Source organism: Staurois parvus, unplaced genomic scaffold (assembly GCF_062004578.1).
Source record: "Staurois parvus isolate SC_StPar_1 unplaced genomic scaffold, SC_StPar_1.0 ptg000839l, whole genome shotgun sequence".
In the NCBI taxonomy this organism is placed as follows: Eukaryota; Metazoa; Chordata; class Amphibia; order Anura; family Ranidae; genus Staurois; species Staurois parvus.
The window spans coordinates 4,840,416-4,861,633 of NW_028318635.1; the positions used below are offsets into that span (position 1 = coordinate 4,840,416).

Below are 21,218 nucleotides of genomic sequence, written 5' to 3' on the forward strand. Positions count from 1 at the left end.
CGCCAGCCACTTTCTCCTGCCATTACCAAGAAAGCGTGTCATACTTTCTGCTTGCTTTTACATTTATTTTACATTACTGAGAATGCCATGCAAAGAATGGTACAAATTTGTGGAACCTTGTTATAGCAGTGGCAGGTGGTATAGTGTGAGGCTGGATTCACACTCTTCTGTTTGTGTTGCAGTATGGGGGATAATGAACACGCACACTGGGGTAAATGGGCCCATATAGTTTTCCTCTACTTCTCACTCTAAACTGCAGTGCATGTGAACCAGCCATAAATAACGGGGTTTCTTTTTGTAACACTTTTTTTTATGCAGAAAACTACTCAAGTATTACTCAATGAAAAGAAAACAAGTATGAATGGACCTTGCGCTGCTAAGGTGGAAGTTTGTGCTGCTAAGGTTCCAGAAATACACAAATTGGTACTGAATGTTTCAGCACGTCATTGCCTATGGCAGGCTTTAACATTGCTGCTGATAAATTTAGTTTATTATAAAGACACATGTTTCTTCAAGTGCTTGTTAATGCATATTTTTTATGCACGGTCTGAATTTAAAGATAAAATTTACCTTGTGTTTTATATTTTATTTTTAAGGTCCGAAGAGGTGCCATTGGTAGTAAATGTGGTTTGGTGTTTGCTTACAATTGCTCAGAAAAGTTCCATGCTGAAGAGCATTTTAAAAGATTTGAACATTTTGACACATGGAAAGTACCTGAATTCAAACAATTTGTGAAAGACCGGTAAGGACTTGATAATTTTTTAAACTAAATCTTATAACCATAAAGTATAATCCAAAATGACCTTGTCAGCACAGGGCACCTTGTATCCAGTAATATGCTGCTAAAATAAGAGGGAAGTTGCTTACATTTCAGAGGTCAGTGTCTTGAAATGTCAGAGCTTTTCTGCACCCCAGCCAAGAATTTCACACTTCTGGTGCAATTTATTTCATGAAGCGCACGCTTTGCCTGTGAAGGTGTCTAATCCCTTACTTTGCTGACATTTAAAGCTTTCTTGCATAAAAATCAGAATACGTTAATACATTGGGAGCACAGTTCATTAAAATATTTTTCATAAAATATTAACAAAACTGTTGTTTTTTTTTTGCTCTTTTATGTGTTCTAGTGATATGTATCAATAGAACACTTTCCCTATGTAGCAATGAATACATAGGAACCATCCATATAGTTTCTCTTTTCATTTCTCGCTCTTTTTAGATATAAGTGTGTGGAAATCTTTTTGTGGCCAAGTTGCCTAATATTTGCTATGCATTTGTAACCAGATATTGCACATCCTTTTTTTTGTAGTTTTATCTATATTGTATTTATACACAAAGTACAAAAATATGCATGAAATAGAATACTAAAAGGCCATATTTTTGCTTATAAAACCATGAAAGGTTTTTTTTTTTATATATCACAAGGTATGTGAAAAAAATTTACAGTAAATTGCACAAATATTGAAAACTGACACAAGGCTATTACACACACTTTTGCAAATAGGTTTGTCCTCAAATATAACACATGCCAACTGCAGCTTTCTCAAGTAATGGAAAAAACTAACTATGGCCTACTGTAGAACACCCCCTAATGCTACAATCCCCTGATTTAGAACACTCAATCCAACTCCTAGGAGAAGACTTTGGTATTACCCTGTCAAACACTTAAAAATATTGATTTTTAAATAGAATTCTCAATATCCACAGAAGATATAAATGCACTTTGTGTGCACCAAACCTTTGCAAACCTGTACAGGACACAGGTATGTTGGAAAATTCGCGGCCGACTTTGCCAATCGTATGATTTTCCTGGCAATGATGGGCAAATCGGCCGATACAAAATCCGCGTATGAGCTGTGACCTGCAAGGGACAGAAGTTATGGGGTTATGGGGTGAACTTTGTGACCTGCAAGGGACAGAAGTTATGGGGTGAACTTTATGATTTTGTCGGGCGATTTTTTTTTTTTTTTTACCGTTCATGGTAACATCGGTAACATGGTAACATGGTAACATCGGCTGAACGAACGACTGATTTTTAATTTTTTTTCCCCCGAAAAATCGGCCGATGTTCGACCCGTCTATGGCGTGCATTAGCTTAACTACTTTATTTTTTTTTTATATTGTCTTTGAATTCTTCTTTCATCTTCTTCATTGCCTTCTAATACCAAAAAAAGGAGCAGTGCATCTGGATCAGAGCAACCTCTGTAAAACCTTGGGAGCCGTACCCAAATCCAACACTGGGAAATGTTTGTAAAAGGTTCTTCAGGTGCTGGATCCTGCAAGGGCGCTTACCTTGGCACTTAGTGCGACACATTGTAGTCAGTCTCAGGGTGCTATACAGGTCCAGGTCTGTGCACCCTCACCCTTAGCTATGGCAGAACAAGGCCAAAGAGAGTCCCATTGCTAAACGTCAGGTGAACATTTGCTTTGGTGAAGGCCTGCACAACACTCAACCTCAATGACTATTTCCGGAATGGCTCTAATCTCCATTCGCATGGCAGAATGTTGTGACTAAAAGCCTGGCTAGCTTAAGCTGTCTGCAAAAAGGGCCTCATATTATGCCTTTTCAAAGCAGTCATCTTTTTAGGAGAGGCACTTGACCAACTTATCAAAGATGTCACAAGAGGGATGGTTTTACCTCTACAACAAAAGATTCCAACGACCAAACCCCCCTACCACCTCAAAACGCAAAGCACCTAATTGCTCTGCACAGCGGTGAACTTCAGAGCCTTTTTGGGCACAAGACTTGGACCACAAAGCCCTCTTTCTAATGAAGGGGTGCCTTTACTCATAAGAGTGGATGGGGGGGCATCTATTACAGTTGATATCTCTCTGGGTCACATCCCAGACCTGTGGGTGGTTTCAAAGGGGTACAAAATAGAGTGCAAAACTTGACCCCCTCACCCCCTTTTTGTTTTCTCAACCAAAAACTGCCCAAGGACAGTCAGATTTGCAGAAAGCCCTGAACCATCTCTTGTCTCAGGGAGTAGTTGTGCCCATAACCCCACATGACAGGTTTTAAGGATTCTATCCAAACCTGTTCATGGTGCCAGAGCCCTATGGAGATGTTCGTCCTATTCTGGTCTTAAAATCCCTCAGCAAATACCTTCAAATTTCAAAATTGGAATTGGCAAAGTCAGTAACTGCCTCCAGGAGACTGGAGGAATACCTGGCATCCATAGACATCCAATATGCCTATCTACATATTGCCATTCATCAACCTCATCAGTGTTTATTGCACTTTGCAGTAGCAAACAGCCATTTCCAGTTTATATCACTACACTTTGGCCTATCATCCGCTCCCGGTGTATTCACGAAGGTCTTACTGTCTCCTTTCCTCTTCTCAGAACTCCAGGTGACAGGTTATCTAGATGACCGTCTCCTTAAGTACTCCTCTCTCTTAGAGCCCTTTTACATGGGCGATCCGATCAGGATCAGTTTATTTGGCAGACCTGAACGGATGGTCCATGCATTCCTATGGACTGACTGGTATAAACTGACTTTTCTCCATTTACACCTGCCTACCTATCAGGCACACCAAAAAAAAAAGGAGGATGACTGAGTCTTCTTCTGTTTGGATGGAGCGGAGCAGAGGCAGCCAGGTGTACATGGACAGCGGAGCCAGTTTACTTCCAGCCGCCCATAGAGCAGTGTGGACTATGTGCTTTTGCTCTGTCGGTAACAACCCATGCATACACAGAAACCAAAACAAATAAGTTCAGAAATTAAATTATGTGTAATAAAATTGAATGATGCAGGGAAAAAGTATTAAACACACTAACTGAAATTTATTTATTACTTCGTACAAAATGCTTTTTAGTAATGACAGCTTCAAGATGTCTCCGGTATGGAGAAACTAGTAGCATGCATTGCACAGGTGTGAAATTGGCCCATTTTCCCACACAGTCTTCAAATCTTGAAGGTTCCATGGGCCTCTTCTATGAACTCTGATCTTTAGTTCTTTCCGTATATTTTCTGTTGGATTCAAGTCAGGTGATTGGCTGGGCCATTCTAGCAGCTTTACTTTCTTTCTTTGAAACCAATTGAGAATTTCCTTGGCTTTTGTTTGAGATCATTGTCTTGCTGATATGTCCACCCTTGTTTCATCTTCATCATCCTGGTGGATGGCAGATTTTTATCCAGCATGTCTTAGTACATTTTTTCCATTCATCCTTCGTTCAATGACATTAAGTTTGCCAGTGCCGTGTGCTGAAACACAGCCCCGCACTGTGGTGTTCCCACCTCCAAACTTCACTGTTGGTGTTTTTGGGGTGATGTGCAGTGTCATTTGACCTAAAAACATAGTGTGTATTATGGCATCCAAAGAGTTAAATTTTGGTTTCATTTGACCAGAATATATTCTCACAGTATTTCACATGCTTGCCTAAATGTGCAGCAAACTTTAAACAAGCTTCAACATGTTTTTTCTTCAGCAATGGAGTCTTGCGTGGTGAGCGTGCATACAGGCCACGGCGGTTGAGTGCATTACTTATTGTTTTCTTTGAAACAATTGTACCTGCTAATTCTAAGTATTTCTGAAGCTCTCCACAAGTGGTTCTTGGCTCTTGGACAACTCTTCTAATAATTCTTTTCACTCTTCTGTCAGAAATCTTGCGAGGAGAGCCTGGTACTTTTGCTTCCAGATCCACTATTTCTGAGTTGTTTTGATAATATATTGTGCAGGCCTATGAGTTGTGAGAGACGTGAGATACAGTGTCTTCTTTTCCTGTTAAAACCCACTCCACTAGGGCAGTGATTGTTTCTTGGTCTTTTCATCATCAGGCCTATGCATCAGTTTGGACTGCTTTTGGATATCCTAGATTCTTATCAAGCTGTGCCCCTCAATGGAAAATAGAGAAAAGGATGTTTGTAGTCAACGTGAAATCCTTTTCCTGGAGTTCATTGAGGGACATGGACTCCTCTCCTCATATGCTGTCGTTCTCTTTGGTCTCTTGAGGAGGTGGGAGGTGCTATAGCCCCAAGGGCCACCAGTTTTCTATGCTTAGTGTCCAGTTCCTCTGCAGGTAGCAGTATATACCTAGATTTCTTATTATCAAGCTGTGTCCCTCAGTGGACTCCTGAGTAAAGATATTTATGGTGTGTACAAACATCTCATTTCTTTTGTTCGCAGAGCTAACCAGTTTGGCACAGAAATAAGTGAGAGTGATCCTGTAGCCTGGTTTGAGCTGGAAGAGGAATGGGACGAAGTAGATATCAGGATGCAGCAATGCAAAACTGCCAAGGTATGTGCAACCTAATGCATCTGGCTAAATATTTTTAAAGGAGAATCCCTGTTTTAAGAGTATGTGAACCGTGCCCAAAAAAGCATGTGGAATGAAAGAAGAACTAGTCATAGACTGTACTAACTGTACGTTCTTTGCAGCTATTTTTACCCATTATGGAGTTACCCTTACCTGTAATTCTCCAGTTACAGATTCCTCTTAAGGCAGCAAACCGTGCTGTAGTGACACCACAAATCTCACTCAAAATATCATAAAGCCAGAAGGCACAGACATACAATATTAGTAGATGTTCTCTAGAGCCAAGCAAATCAGGTTTTACTGAGACCAAAATCTGTGAATCTGCAGATCTTACTGATGAAATGTGACCATATACAATGCTATTCCAAGTATCCAAGTTAATACTTAATAAAAAATATATTAACTGTTTGCCTGTTTTAAAAGAGCAGGCTGTGGTAATGAAACAGGGAAATGCCCATTGCCATCCCCGTTTTTATTATGGTGGTTAAGTGCTTATGCGCAATTTCTGTTTTATGGAGCCTTTGTAACTTAACATTGCTTGCAATAACCCTTTTAGAAGGTAGCATAGCCTATCAGTAACTTTTCCTTGTTTTTATACTGGTGTGATAAAGTGAAGTATGAAATATAGGATGAAATATGATTATGATGGGGCTAGCCTAAATGATATCCATATTAATGAGGATATTTTTATCAAATGTGAGAAAGGCAGGGTCATTTTACCAGTGCGATCTATGACCTAGTAAAAGTTCACACAGAAAAAGCTGCAGCATGAAAGCAGTCCAATAGGTCGAGCTTTGGGCCCCTTTGCGCATTTTCAGTTTCTCCTTACCACATGTTTAAGAAAGTATGTTGTCTATGGAGCTCAATAGCTCAAGCTAAAATTTACAGCTCAAACTGAGATTTCAGTGAGAAATGCTCTCTCTTTATCTTACTTACGATAGGGCATTTGTAACGTATTATATATTTTTTGTAAAGCAAACATTGTGTGTATTAACTTAAAAAAAAAGATTGACCCAAATCATAGTAATATTTTGGTAGAATTTACAGTTCTTATGATCACTAGATTAGTTTGCATATCATAGATACAGTTGTGCTCAAAAGTTTGCATACCCTGGCAGAAATTGTGAAATTTTGGCATTCCTATTGAAAATATGACTGTTTATGCCAAAAAAATGCTCTTTTATTGAAGGATGATGGTCATACGAAGCCATTTATTATCAAATAGTTGTTTGGCTCCTTTTTAAATCATACTGATAACAAAAATCACCCAAATGGCCATGATCAAACTTTTACATACTCTGGAATGTTTGGCCTTGGTACAGACACACAAGGTGACACGCACGAGTTAAAATGCCAATTAGAGGTTAATGTCCCACACCTGTGGCTTTTTAAATTGCAATTAGTGTCAGTGTGTAATTAGTCAATGAGTTTGTTAGCTCTTACGTGGAAGCACTGGCTAGGCTAGATACTGAGCCATGGGGATCACAAAAGAACTGTCAAAAGTCCTGCATAACAAGTTAATGGAACGTTATAAAGATGGAAAAGCACATAAAAAGATGTCCAAAGCCTTGAATATGCCAGTCATCACTTCCACTAAGAAGTAGAAAATTCAGGGACCTCTTGATACCAAGCCAAGTACAGGTAGACCAAGAAAGATTGCAGCCATAACTGACAGAAGAATTGTCTGGGATACAAAGGGAAACCCATAGGTAACCACAAGAAAAATACAAGCTGCTCTGGAAAAAGACAGTGTGGTTGTTTTGAAGGAGCACAATATGATGACACTTGAACAAAAATGAGCTGCATGGTCGAGGTGCCAGAAAGAAGCCTTTACAAAAAGTCCTGGTTAGGCATGTCAAGGTGTTGTCAGGCATATTGTAACCAGGCTTTTTTGTGGTATTGGTACAGTAAAAGCTTCTTTCTGGCACCTCGACCAAACAGCTCATTTTTGTTCAAGTATCACCGTATTGTACTCCTTAAAACAACCACACCATCTTTTTCCAGAGCAGCCTGTATTTCTTTTGAGGTTGCCTGTGGGTTTTTCTTTGAATCCTGGACAATTCTTCTGTCAGTTATGGCTGCAATCTTTCTTGGTCTACCTGACCTTGGCTTGGTATCAAGAGATCCCCGAAAGTTCCACTTCTTAATAGGTGATTTAACTGTACTGATTGGCATATTCAAGTCTTTGGACATCTTTTTATGTGCTTTTCCATCTTTATAAAGTTCCATTACCTTGTTACGCAGGATTTTTGACAGTTCTTTTCTGATCCCCATGGCTCAGTAGTTAGCCTAATCAGTGCTTCCACGTAAGAGTTAACAAACTCATTGACTACTTATACACCGACACTAATTGCAATTTAAAAAGCCACAGATGTGGGACTTTAACCTCTAATTGGCATTTTAACCCGTGTCACCTTGTGTGTCTGTACCAAGGCCAAACATTCCAGGGTATGTAAACTTTTGATGATGGCCATTTGTGTGATTTCTGTTATCATTATGATTTAAAAAGGAGCCAAACAACTATTTGATAATAAATGGCTTCATATGATCATCATCCTTCAATAGAAGAGCATTTTTTGGCATGATCAGTCATATTTTCAATATCAATGCCAAAAATTCACAATTTCTCCCGGGGTATGTAAACGTTTGAGCACAGCTGTATTTCATTAATAATGCTGAACTCTGTTGACTTCGTAATAAATTGTTGGACTGCAGAACATGTTTGAAATATGGAGGATAAAGTCTGTAAACATTTCATCGTATCAATTTTTGATAACGGTTTCATTGATTCACTGTACTAATCTGTGTCAAATTTTCCTTGCTAGTACTGGATGGTGAAGTTCCTCTGCACACGGGAGGAAACTGCAGAGCGCTTAGGTGTGCAAGGTATCAGTGCTTTTGGTTACCGCAGACCATTGGAGGCTAAGATTGACATGAATGTGACATGTCTGAAGTGTAAAGAGTTGGCATCTGATAGTGTGTGTGGAATGACCCTCATTCTAAAAACTCTGCTATTTGTTCAACTGCTGGCACATGATATGGTAAGTCTCCATAATCCCAGGTACAAAAAGACATGCCTTACTTGTAGAACATTATAAACCATTATATCTGGTATGTTGCTGCAGTTCCTAGATGAAGATTAAAGTGTATATTACCCCAACATTTCACATTCCTGATAGGTCTGTTGTATCATGTGCTTGTTTTAAAATGTATCCTCTTCTTTGTATTTCTTCCTTTGTGTGAAATACCTGGTGATCCTGCCAGTCCCCCTATTTTCTAGGTATATAAACAGATCCATCTCAGTGTGATCAGTTTTATTTGGCTGGAAGCACAGCTTTCCTGTCCTCCAATGGCCAAGACTTGTGCAGACAAGCCCTCCCCCCAGAAGATCAATGTATTTCTCCTTCTGTACCTTCTGTTCACATATCCCCTTGCATTTTTACTACCCCGACCTCTTTATGCCCCTTATGCAGCTGTGAGCAGAGGTCACTTAAAAAAAAAAAAGAAATAGGTATTTATAAGTATATACATTTTTACTGTACTTTTTTGGGCACAGCTGATTAGCTGATGTCAGCCACAATCATTGGCTGAAATCAGGTGCCAAACTAGTGCTATGTCCAATCAAAGCACAGGTCGGCAGGGGGCGCGCATGCAAATGCCTGCAGACCTGGAAGAAAGCAATCTCCTATATACAGTGCTCAGCATAAATGAATACACCCTTTTTGTAAAGTAAGATTTTAATCAATATCTCAATGAAAACAAGAACAATTTCCAAAATTTTGACAAAACTGAGTTTTATAGAACATTTGTTTAGCTCATTACATGAAAGTAAGGTTAATAATATAACTTAGATTAGAAAATATTCAATTTTACTCAAATAGTTGATGCAGAAATGAATACACCACACAGAAAAAACTACCATATCTAGTATTTTGTATGACCTCCGTGATTTGTAATATTGCAACATCAGCCTTTTTCCAGTCTTCAAGAATTACCTCTTTTAGAGCCTGGATGCTGCATAAAGAGTGATGCTCAACCTGTCTCTTCAGAATTCCATATAGGTGTTGTTCAGATCAGGAGATATATTTGGCCACTGAATCACTTTCACCCTGTTCTCTAGAAATGCAGCAGTGGCCTCAGATGTGTGTTTTGGACCATTGTCATGTTGGAAAAGTGCATGACAACCAAGAGCACGGAGTGATGGTAACATCTTCTCTTTCTGTATTGAGCAGTACATCTGTGAATTCATGATACCATCAGTGAAATTCAGCTCCCTGACACCAGCAGCACTCATGTAGCCCTAGGAAGGACACTGCCACCACCATGTTTAGGCACCATATATTTTTCTTTGTACTCCTCACCTGTGATACAGTTTGTGATACAGTTTTAAAGCCGTCAGTTCCAAAAACATTTATCTTGGTCTCATCACTCCACAGTACAGAGTCCCAGTAGTTTTCTTCTCTTTCAGCATGGACCCTGGCAAATTCTAGGCAGGCTTTCTTGTACATGGACTTTAGGGAGAGGCTTCCTTCGTGGACGATACCCATGCATGCCATTCCGCAGCAGTTTACGCCATATTGTGTCACAGGAAACCGTCATCCCAGTTTGGCTTTTCTACTTCTTCTTCCATGTGGTGCCATTGCTGACAGCATGAAATGGGAAGGGGTTTTCTTTGTTGACAACGCCCTTTTATAATCAGCTGTCTTCTGGACACCTGTTTAATGAATAATTAGAGTCACCTGTAGTTGAATTCTTGTTAATTAGGATTTTGTTGCCTAATGCAGGCCATAGATGGGTCGAAAATCGGCCGAAAATAAAGTCGGCCGATTTTCGGATCGTTAGTGGGCGATTTGGTCGGCCGTTTTTGTTTTTCGGTAAAGTTGGAAAAAAATCGGCCGATTTTGCCGATCGGCCGATTTTCGCGGCAATTAGTGGGCAAATCGGCCGATTTTTTACCGATAAAAAATCTGCGCATGAGCAGTGACCTGCAAGAGGAAGACAAAAAGAAGAAAAAGAAGAAGAGGAAGAGGATGAAGAAGAGGATGAAGAAGAAGAAGAGGAAGAAGATGAAGAAGAAGAAGAGGATGAGGATGAAGATGAGGATGAAGAAGAAGAAGATGAGGATGAGGAAGAAGAGGATGAGGATGATGATGAAGAAGAGGATGAGGAAGAAGAAGAGGATGAGGAAGAAGAAGAGGATGAGGATGAAGAAGAGGAAGAAGAAGAGGATGAGGATGAAGAAGAGGATGAGGATGAAGAAGATGAAGAAGAAGAGGATGAGGATGATGAAGAAGAAGAAGAAGAAGAAGAAGAAGAGGAGGATGAAGAAGAAGAAGAAGAAGAGGAGGAGGATGAAGAAGAAGAAGAAGAAGAGGAAGAAGAAGAAGAGGAGGAGGATGAAGAAGAAGAAGAAGAAGAGGATGAAGAAGAAGAAGAGGAGGATGAAGAAGAAGAAGAAGAAGAGGAGGAGGATGAAGAAGAAGAAGAAGAGGATGAAGAAGAAGAAGAAGAGGATGATGAAGAAGAAGAAGAAGAAGAAGAGGATGAAGAAGAAGAAGAAGAGGATGAAGAAGAAGAAGAAGAAGAGGATGAGGATGAAGAAGAGGATGAGGATGAAGAAGAAGTAGGATGAAAATAAGAAGAATTCCAGTCCAGCAAAAAGTATCTCTGCAGAGAGCTCCGCTATTTCTGACAGTTCTCTGACAGTTCTTTGACATTTACAGCGGTTGAAACATTGTATCTATTTGTTTCCGAATAAAAACATCTGTATCCTAAATGGAAACAAATAGATACAATGTTTCAACCGCTGTACATGTGAAGGAACTGTCAGAGAACTGTCAGAAATAGCGGAGCTCTCTGCAGGGACACTTTTTGCCAGCTGTAGAAGGGATGAAAATCGGCCGATTTTTTTTACCATTGATGGTAACGTCGGCCGCTTGAACGACCGAATTTTCGTTTTTTAAAAGAAAAATCTGCCGTTTTTTCTCCCCATCTATGGCCTGCATAACATTAAGCTTTGCTCCAAAGACTTTCATTGGGGTGTATTTATTTTTGCAATATGATCTTGAATTAATTTGTTAGGAAAATAATTTTTTGTGTGTGCAAAGTAACAAATCTTGTTTGCAATCAATGGCCCGCATTTGTGGGAGTATTTTGTAGTATAGTGTCAGCATAGAAAATGTTCTGAAGGGAAAGGAAAGGTTTTCTGACAAATCTGTTAGGGTGTACTCATTTAAGCTCAGCACTGTATATGTGACTGTCTGCACCTGATTCCCCGCTGCAGTATATGTACTGTACTGTGATGTAGGTGTCAAGTTGTTAAGCTTTATTGTCAGTTATCTATAGCACATATTCATGATTGTATTGTTGATATTTTGGTAGGCATAATAAATGGCATAGCAAGCTGCTTTTGGCAGACAGAAGCAAGAAATACAGTGAAATAGAGGAGGACCTTTCTGTTTACATGTAGTCTGTATGTTTCCATGACAGGGTTTAATGAAAAAATGTAATCCACACTTACAAGTGGGGAGTTCATTTACAAAAAAAATCAGCGTCACTATTCCCAATCAAAATTTGGCTTCTTTGTCACCATAGGTTTGAAATTGGTCTGAATTGTGACTACGGGGGGGGGGGGGGGGTGAAGGATGGGGTAATGATGTCAGGTTTTTAATGCCTTCTGTGCCTGTAACCATTAACCACTTGGGTTTTTGCTGAAAATTTTGTATTTAAATTTCTTTCCTCATTTTTCCTATACCCTTTGCCAAAAACCTTGGGGGTTTTAATTTTTTCTAAATAGTCATTTTGGGGTAGTTTCTGGTGTCCTGCCACACCTGAGTCACTGTATTTGCAGAGAGTTTCCTTGGCTTTACTGAAATGTCCACCATCGTTTCATCTTCATCATCCCGGTGGATGACAGCAGATTTTTATCAAGAATGTCTTGGTACATTTTTCCATTCATCCTTCCTTCAATGATCTGAAGTTTGCCAGTACTATATGCTGAGAAACATCCACACACCATGATGTTCTCACCTCCAAACTCCACTGTTGGTACGGTGTTTTTGGGGTGATGTGCAGTGCCATTTGACCTCCAAACATGCTGTGAATTTTGACATCCAAAGAGTTCTCTTCTTACCAAACTACAGGTGAAACTCGAAAAATTTGAATATCGTGCAAAAGTTCATTTATTTCAGTAATGCAACTTAAAAGGTGAAACTAATATATGAGATAGACTCATTACATGCAAAGCAAGATAGTTAAAGTCGTGATTTTTCATAATTGTGATGATTATGGCTTACAACTCATGAAAACCCCAAATCCTCAATCTCAGAAAATTTGAATATTGTGAAAAGATGCAATATTCTAGGCTCAAAGTGTCCCACTCTAATCAGCTAATTAAGCCATAACACCTGCAAAGGGTTCCTGAGCCTTTAAATGGTCTCTCAGTCTGGTTCAGTAGTAATCACAATCATGGGAAAGACGCTGACCTGACAGTTGTGCAGAAAACCATCATTGACACCCTCCTTAAGGAGGGAAAGCTTCAAAAGGTAATTGCAAAAGAAGTTGGATGTTCCTAAAGTGCTGTATCAAAGCACATTAATAGAAAGTTATGTGGAAGGGAAAAGTGTGAAAGAAAAGGTGCACAAGCAGCAGGGATGACCACAGCCTGGAGAGGATTGTCAGGAAAAGACCATTCAAAAGTGTTGGGGACTTTCACAAGGAGTGGACTGAGGCTGGAGTCAGTGCATCAAGAGCCACCACACACAGACGAATCCTGGACATGGGCTTCAAATGTCGTATTCCTCTTGTCAAGCCGCTCCTGAACAACAAACAACGTCAGAAGCGTCTTACCTGGGCTAAAGAAAAACAGACCTGGTCTGTTGCTCAGTGGTCCAAAGTCCTCTTTTCTGATGAGAGCAACGTTTGCATCTCATTTGGAAACCAAGGACCCTGAGTATGGAGGAAGAATGGAGAGGCACACACTGCAAGATGCTTGAAGTGCAGTGTGAAGTTTCCACAGTCTGTGTTGATTTGGGGAGCCATGTCATCTGCTGGTGTTGGTCCACTGTGCTTCATTAAGTCCAGGGTCAACGCAGCCATCTACCAGGAGATTTTGGAGCACTTCATGCTTCCTTCCGCAGACGAGCTTTATGGGGATGCTGACTTCATTTTCCAGCAGGACTTGGCACATGCCCACACTGCAAAAAGCACCAAAACTTGGTTCAATGACCGTGGGATTGCTGTGCTTGATTGGCCAGCAAACTCGCCTGACCTGAACCCCATAGAGAATCTATGGGGCATTGCCAAGAGAAAGATGAGACATGAGACCGAACAATGCAGAAGAGCTGAAGGCCACTATTGAAGCATCCTGGTCTTCCATAACACCTCAGCAGTGCCACAGGCTGATAGCTTCCATGCCACGCCGCATTGAGGCAGTAATGGCTGCAAAAGGGGCCCAAACCAAGTACTGAGTACATATGCATGCTTATACTTTTCAGAGGTCCGATATTGTTCTATGTACAATCCTTGTTTTATTGATTGCATGTAATATTCTAATTTTCTGAGATTGTGGATTTGGGGTTTTCATGAGCTGTAAGCCATTATCATCACAATTATGACAACTCTAGGCTTGAACTATCTTGCTTTGCATGTTATGAGTCTATCTCATATATTACTTTCACCTTTTAAGTTGCATTACTGAAATAAATGAACTTTTGCACGATATTCTAATTTTTCGAGTTTCACCTGTATATTGTCCCAGTAATTCACAGGCTTTTTTAAATGTTGTGCAGCAAACTTTAAATGAACTTCAACATGTTTTTTCTTCAGCAATGGAGTCTTGCGTGGTGAATGTGCATACAGGCCATGGCAGTTGATTGCATTACTTATTGTTTTCTTTGAAACAATTGTACCTGCTAATTCCAAGTCTTTTTGAAGCTCTCCACAAGTGGTCATTGGCTCTTGGACAAATCTGATAATTCTTTTTACTCTGTCAGAAATCTTGCGAGAAGCACCTGATCGTGGCTAGTTTATGGTGAAATAATGTTTTTTCCACTTCCATATATGGCCCCAACAGTGTTCACTGGAACATTCAGAAGTTTAGAAATCCTTCTGTAACCAATGACATCAGTATGTTTTGCAACAATAATGTTGCAAAGGTTTTGAGAGAGCTCTTTGCCTTTACCCTTCATGAAATATTTTTTTGTGTGACACTTGGTAATGAGACACCTTTTTTTTAAGCCATCAGTTGAGACTGGACCAACTGATATTAATGTGCACTGACAAGGGGTAGGATTGCTTTCTAATTACTGATAGGTTTCTGCTGGTGTCTATGCCTTTTTGCACCTCCCTTTCTTCATGTGTTCAATATTTCTTCCCTGTGTCATTCCATATTATTACACATAACTTAATTTCTGAACTGTGGTGAAAATTTCATGTCAGTAGGACCTTTAGAAATATACTTATCTGGTGTACTTAATGGTGACGTGTTCAATACTTATTGTACCCGCTGTATATACTGTATATATTACAAATCGAAAAGCAGTACAAAAAGAAAATTCCTCAGCACACTTACCAGCTAGCCTGCAAAAAAAAAAAAAAAAAGCCAAATTGGCACTGTCTAACAATGTATGTTAAAAAAACAGAGGTTTTAATTGCACACATTTGCATATGTATATGTTGAAGCCAGAGTTCCTCTCCCCACAACCCGCTGTCATATTTTGAAAACAGTGCAACTGTGTGGGGCTATGCCCACAGAGCCACATCATTTATTCAGAGGAATCTGTGAATGAAAGAACTAAAAGTCCTGTCCGCCACTGCAGCAGACAGATTTGTAAATTGAATGAACTACAGGTGTATTGATCAGCGTGCCCCATAGTTCATTCACGCTGCCTATGGCTATACAGAGGTACAGGCAACAGAGCTGTAGGCAGTGTGTGCAGAAGCCTGACATTTCACCACCAATCTGCTGACTGCAGGTGCAGTAATTTGCAGGCTCCTGGTTAAAAAAAATAAATAAACAAATGCACATTTTTTTTTTTACCTGCAAAAAGATGTGTATTTATTATTTTTTAATAAAAGGATAAAAGGAGACCTTAGCCTTTACATTTGAGAATCACAAAGTTAAAGCATATACTGTATAGCAGTGGATAAATTAAGGGCAGGTAAGCCTGGACGGAGGGACACATTAGAAGCCCAGCAAGAGCACAATGGGAGTTGGAAAGCGTATAATGTGTCCCCACGCCAAATCCAATGAATAAGTTTTACAAGAATGGCAAACACCCCTGCACTGTACAAACAAGCATAACATTTCCCAGCACACTTACCAGCAAGCCTACAAAAAAAAAAAATTCACACTCAACAATTTTTTTAAAAAAACAGGTTTTAGTTACACACATTTGCTGAAAAATTATATGTTTGTTTGCAATGTGCAATGCCCTTTCGTGTGCACCTTCAAAAGCTTGTTATAAATTGAGGTGGTTGTCATTTTTGTATAAATAGAAGTGCACGCAGGTTGATTTTTGCACCCTTTTAACTTTACACTCTTACACGACGGGCAGTAAGTAGGCCTCCTCTGATTGGCTGAGGTGGAATTTGTGAGGTCATCCGCCTGCCTCTCCACCACAGTTTACCAGTTCATGCAAAAAAATGCAAAACGTTTTGGGAATGGCTGAGAAGTGCTCAGCCCAAATTGATTTTTTTTTTTTGAGAACAGGACAGGAAGTTCCTGTACTGCTGCTGGTATGTAACATTCACTACATACAAATATACAGCACTAACAGCAGGTGCATGTATTAGTGAAGGAAATATTTTGTTAGCACCAGCTTGGTCCAAACAAACTATTTAACCCTGGAATTAGACTCTAGTGTAGCCACCGTTAATGTGAATCTGTTCCTTTTGCCATCCACAGGCAAATCACAGGTTTCTTTTAAAGAGAAACAGCAATGTTTGTGAGAAAAAAAGATGCTCTCCAATTAAGTTATTTAGATGACAAGGATTTTTTGAGATATGGAACAGTAATTTGTAATGTATATTTAAAATGGCTTGTGTAGCTGTGCAACTATACAATATTCTTTTTTTGTGCAGGAAAAAGAAAATCAATCAAGGCATCGATCTCTTCTCGATTTATCGTGCCTAAATTTGGAGCTGCTCTGGAAGTGTTACAAAAAGCTACAAGATATGTAAGTTTTTGAACTTCGCAAAATAATTTTGTATATGATTCCCGTAGTTTGTGTGTCTTTTGTTTACTCTGTAAAGTGTACTTTCTCTAAATGTTCTTTGACAAGGACAGGAAAACTCTGAGCTATATGCTTAGGGCTATAGGAGGCTAGACAAGAACAGTGTTAGTCTTACTATGTATGGGGGAACCCCTACCTTTTACTTGCAGTCATGTGACTGCTCCAGTCTTCTTCCTGACTTTCTTCTCTGTAAGTGGGCGGGCAGCAGGGGTACTCAGTGTCATGAGAGCATATTCCTGCACTGGTATTTTGTGGAAAATAAGCCTTTTTTTGTCATGCAAAGGTCAGCACAGTGGCTAAATGGTTAGCACTTCCGCCTGGCAGTACTAGGGTCGTTGGTTCGAATCCCAGCCACGGCACCACCTGCCTGGAGTTTGCATGTTCTCCCTGTGCCTGCGTGGGTTTCCTCCGGGTACTCCGGTTTCCTCTCACACTTCAAAAGACATGCTGGTAGGTTGATTGGATCTGGTCTAAATTGGCCCTAGTATGCGTATGTATGAATGTGAGTTAAGGACCTTAGATTGTATGCCCCTTGAGGGTTAGGGACTGATGTGAATGTACAATATATATATGTGTAAAGCGCTGCGTAAATTGACGGCGCTATATAAGTACCTGAAATAATAATAATAATTAGGTGAGGTCTTGGGAATGCCCTTTATGCAGAAAATTGTCACCCCTGTAATCGGTAAACCTACAGTCATGAATAGAAAATAGAGGATTGCACTCAGGATGCAATGTGCCATAACTGATACGTACTTAATTGAAATTGAAGTACCATTTTAAAGTCTCCCTGATCTTCTGGGGTCCGGAGCGCAACCTGCGGCCCTTTTGGCATATTCTGTGTGGCCCTCGGGGTCTCTTTGAACATTAGTCTGTTTCCTTTTAGCCCTATTATAACAGTGTGTTTAAATTGTACTATCATAAACAAGTTGCGCTGCAAATAAATAAGTTATATAATAAAAAAATAATAAATACTCGAATCAATGTGATGTATCCTAATCTGACATATAATAAAAAGTCCAAATCATTAAAGTTTTCCCATGAAAAAAGTATCCATCAACTTCAATCCATTGTGAGAAGTGCATCCACCACCAATATAATCAGCCTCCTACCAAATCCCTAGACCCCAAATTATAGGTCGTCTATTTGGCATGACGCTGCATATATCCTTATGGTGTAATTAGTTATTGATGAAATATTCCAATGCCAATTTTCAAGATTTATTGGTGTACTAATTCCTTTATGTCCAACCTTTCATAGGCAGGTATCATGCCTGAGAGATGTGCCCTGTTGCCCAGTGAGCTAAAAAAAAAACCCAAAATATTTATTGCAGTATTTCAAATGTCAACCGGTACAATGCACCAAGGAAACCTTTTATAGGAAAATATGGAGGCTGTCATTGCTGTAATATTTAGTAAACTTGAGACCAAACCATACAACTGTAACATGAGGTTGAGTCCATGGATTCAAAAGATTCGTTTGTGTTGTTATTTAACTTGCAAGATCTTTTTTTTTTTTTTTTTTTTTTTTTTTATCCTGAAGTAAATCTAATCAATCTATAGACTAAAAAGCACAATTATGTAAAAATCTTTACATAATTTGGGGATCTTTATTTTGATTCATTCAAATTAAATATAGGTTTTATTTTCCCTGAAGGCAAAGAGAGGAATGCATCTGTGCTCAGACTATCCTGCTTCAGTTACTCCAGAGTTGCTTCAGTGTACTGACAACAGGAAATCCTGCTCCTAATAATCCGAGCCAAGCCCAGTCTGCTCAGGAACTGTACACACACTTGTGTGATGGTAAGAAAAAAAAACTTTCATGTTTTATAATACACCTGTCATCTGTTCTACGTGCACCAGACTAGGTCTGGTACAAGTGATCATATTGCCCCTATCCTGGTGTCCTAGCACTGGCTACCAATCAGGTTTCACATAGACTTTAAAATCCTCTTGGTCACCTATAAGGCTCTTCATGGCTTGGCACCCCATTATCTCTCTGAACTTTTATCAACTTGCGACCCCCCTCATACCCTCAGCTCCTCAAATTCTGGTCTTCTGTTTGTCCGCCCTACTCACCTACACTCGATGGGAGATGCAGCCTTCTCCTGCTATGCTGTAAAACTCTGGAATTCACTTCTAGAGAACCTGAGAGGGTCATTCTCTAAACTCATTCAAATCAAATCTAAAAACGTTTTCTTTAGATAAGCTTTCACGTAATTGTCCCTTTTTTCCTTTATTTTATCCTGTGTATTGCTTGTGTTTTCTTTGTAAAGTGCTTTGAGAAGTTACCTTTTAAAGGCGCTATATAAAATAAAGTTTATTATTATTATAGATTTTAGATGTTTTTCAGCTGTGTATTGTCCAATTTAACCTTAGCATGCATGTTCCTATTCATATTCAAAATATTCAAAATACTATAAATAATAACATTGTGTATCTGTTAGAAAATAATGAAATGTAATCAACAAGTAGATAATGGTTTCCAATAGCTGAACACAGACTTTTTGCTTTAAATGTTGGTGAGGGTATACTGGATTATTTATGTAGATTTTCGTTAAGAAAATCGTAGCAGACCAAAGACAAATGCACCAGTTTTATTAGCACTTTTCTCTCACAATCTGTATTGCAGTTTAACCGTCTCTGGTATCCCTTACAAACTGGTGGGCAAAGCATGGGCTTTAGGTGTCCTTATAGCACCTATTACTGACTGGCCAACCGGGTACTCCAGAGTCACGGTCAAGAGTTTCTAAAAGTTCAACAGATATTCAACATATGTGGCTTTGTAATAATGTTTGTAATAGGCACATGACAAGAGAGAGTTTAACTACGGGGAAATACCTGCAGGGATCTTGTAAATGGTTAGACTACATTCACATGGTTGTAAAAATTTTGCTGATCTTATTATGAATGTTTGTTTTTTTCCCAGCACAAAAGTTCATGTATAATGATCAGAAAATACCTGTGTAAAACTGTCTTTTTTTTTTTTTTTTTATCCATTCCAATGCCTGCTTCAGGCATACATATATGTCCTCAGGCGCAGATTTTTGGATTTTGTGTTACAGATCTGAATGCAGTGCATGTTTAAGAACCTGTGTGAATCTCTACATTTAAAAGAATGCAGCTTCTTTCAGATCTGTAAATACAAATGCTTGTAAATGCATTGTTTACGGCACTGTCAATAAGTCCTAAAGAGGTTTATGTAGGGCCACAAACCTAAAATAATATCATAGGAAGTATATGCCTGATTTGTATTATATTTCAGCTATGGACAACATGGACACGTCAACTCTGTATTCTAAAGCCCTTAAAGAGGAAATTACAAACACTTTACTGAACGGAGCTGCTATTTTTTTTCCTGATCGCATGGCTAGACGTGATCGCCTGTTCTCCTTAATGGTATGAATATGTTTTGTTCTTAGCAAGTGAGCACATTTGTTTTTGCTGAAACAAGATCACAAGGTGAACTCTCCTTTGTTGCTATAGGAAATGGCACATCTTACTTTTTTTAACACTAAAAAATAGATTGTTTCATGTGTAAGTGAAAGCTGACATCTACAAAGTGATTTAGATTAACTATGCTATAAAACCCATAAACCTAAAATAGATCCCATTAGTATACACCACCTTTAAAATGACACACCATAGTCCTCATTGGTGCAGCCAATTCTTTTCACGTTAGTCACATTACTGGTGAAATGGAGGCCAACTGTGTGTAGCCATGCATTTTGAAGTGAATGTTCTATAAATACATGTGTATCCAAAAGGTTGGGGATGAGTACCAGAACCATTTAAAAACCACTGAATATATTTTGGAGTACAAATAAATCTGTAAGTAGTAGTGTATGGCACAGCTGTAGATCTGCCAAAAACAGGCTATCCACCATAAGTGATTGACAGGTAAGTATTTACAGGTTCTGGAAAAGCCCCCATTCACCTCTGTATCTGTAAGCATTTTGAAGAAAGTAATTTTCAGGCCCTATGTTTTTCTATTAGAACGGATATTTGTAACCTGAGAGCTCTGTAAAAACACAGCAGGTGTTTTTAGGTTGTTAGATAATACTGAAAGCCAACCTTAGCATCTTTGTGAGGATAACACACAGAGGCTACTCTGTTGCTAATGATTCTTTACTAATGTTAAGTTTAATGTTCATAATATGAGCACACGTCCAGTGGTGGTGGCAGAATTATGCTGTGAAGATGCTTCTTTTTAGTAGACCCTGAAACACCTGTAATGGTAGAGGGTAGAATGGATAAAGCAAAACACATGATGTCCTAATTACACAGTACAAGACACAGGCGTGTGATATCCATAGACCTTGGGTTATAGGTTAGTATTTTCAGGTGATTTGCCCCTGAACTTTTCCCAATAGCCCTACCCCACTCTGTGTGAGTCCTTTGTTTTTTGCTAGTGTCCTAAGGTGCTAGATCTCTTCTCCCTAGATGGAGAAATAACTCTTCGCTTAACTAGGGTATTTTTTTTATCTTGAATTGTTCAAGCAATTTTTCTAATACAATAGAAGCAGTGCATCCGGATTGCTGAAACCTTGGTAAAACCATATGAGCCATATCGGGACCCTACACTGTGCGGACGGTCTGTAATGTTGCTTTGGGCACTGGATCCTGCTTGGTTGCTCTCCTTGGCACTTGGTGCAACGTGTGTAGTTACCCACAGGGTGCTATACAGGTCCAGAGTCATGGTCCATCACTATAGAATGCAAACCACG

General features: G+C 39.3%; 1 protein-coding gene across 1 annotated transcript in view; it reads left to right on the forward strand.

Moving 5' to 3' along the window:
- ZZEF1 (zinc finger ZZ-type and EF-hand domain containing 1) overlaps positions 1-21,218 on the forward strand; it is a 293,759-nt gene that overhangs the window by 83,672 nt on the left and 188,869 nt on the right. Inside the window, exons 11-16 of the mRNA XM_089655409.1 lie at positions 597-742; positions 5,129-5,240; positions 8,084-8,299; positions 16,341-16,435; positions 18,149-18,294; positions 19,757-19,890. Of these exons, the coding sequence (XP_089511535.1) occupies positions 597-742; positions 5,129-5,240; positions 8,084-8,299; positions 16,341-16,435; positions 18,149-18,294; positions 19,757-19,890 (849 nt within the window). The remainder of the gene's footprint in view (positions 1-596; positions 743-5,128; positions 5,241-8,083; positions 8,300-16,340; positions 16,436-18,148; positions 18,295-19,756; positions 19,891-21,218) is intronic.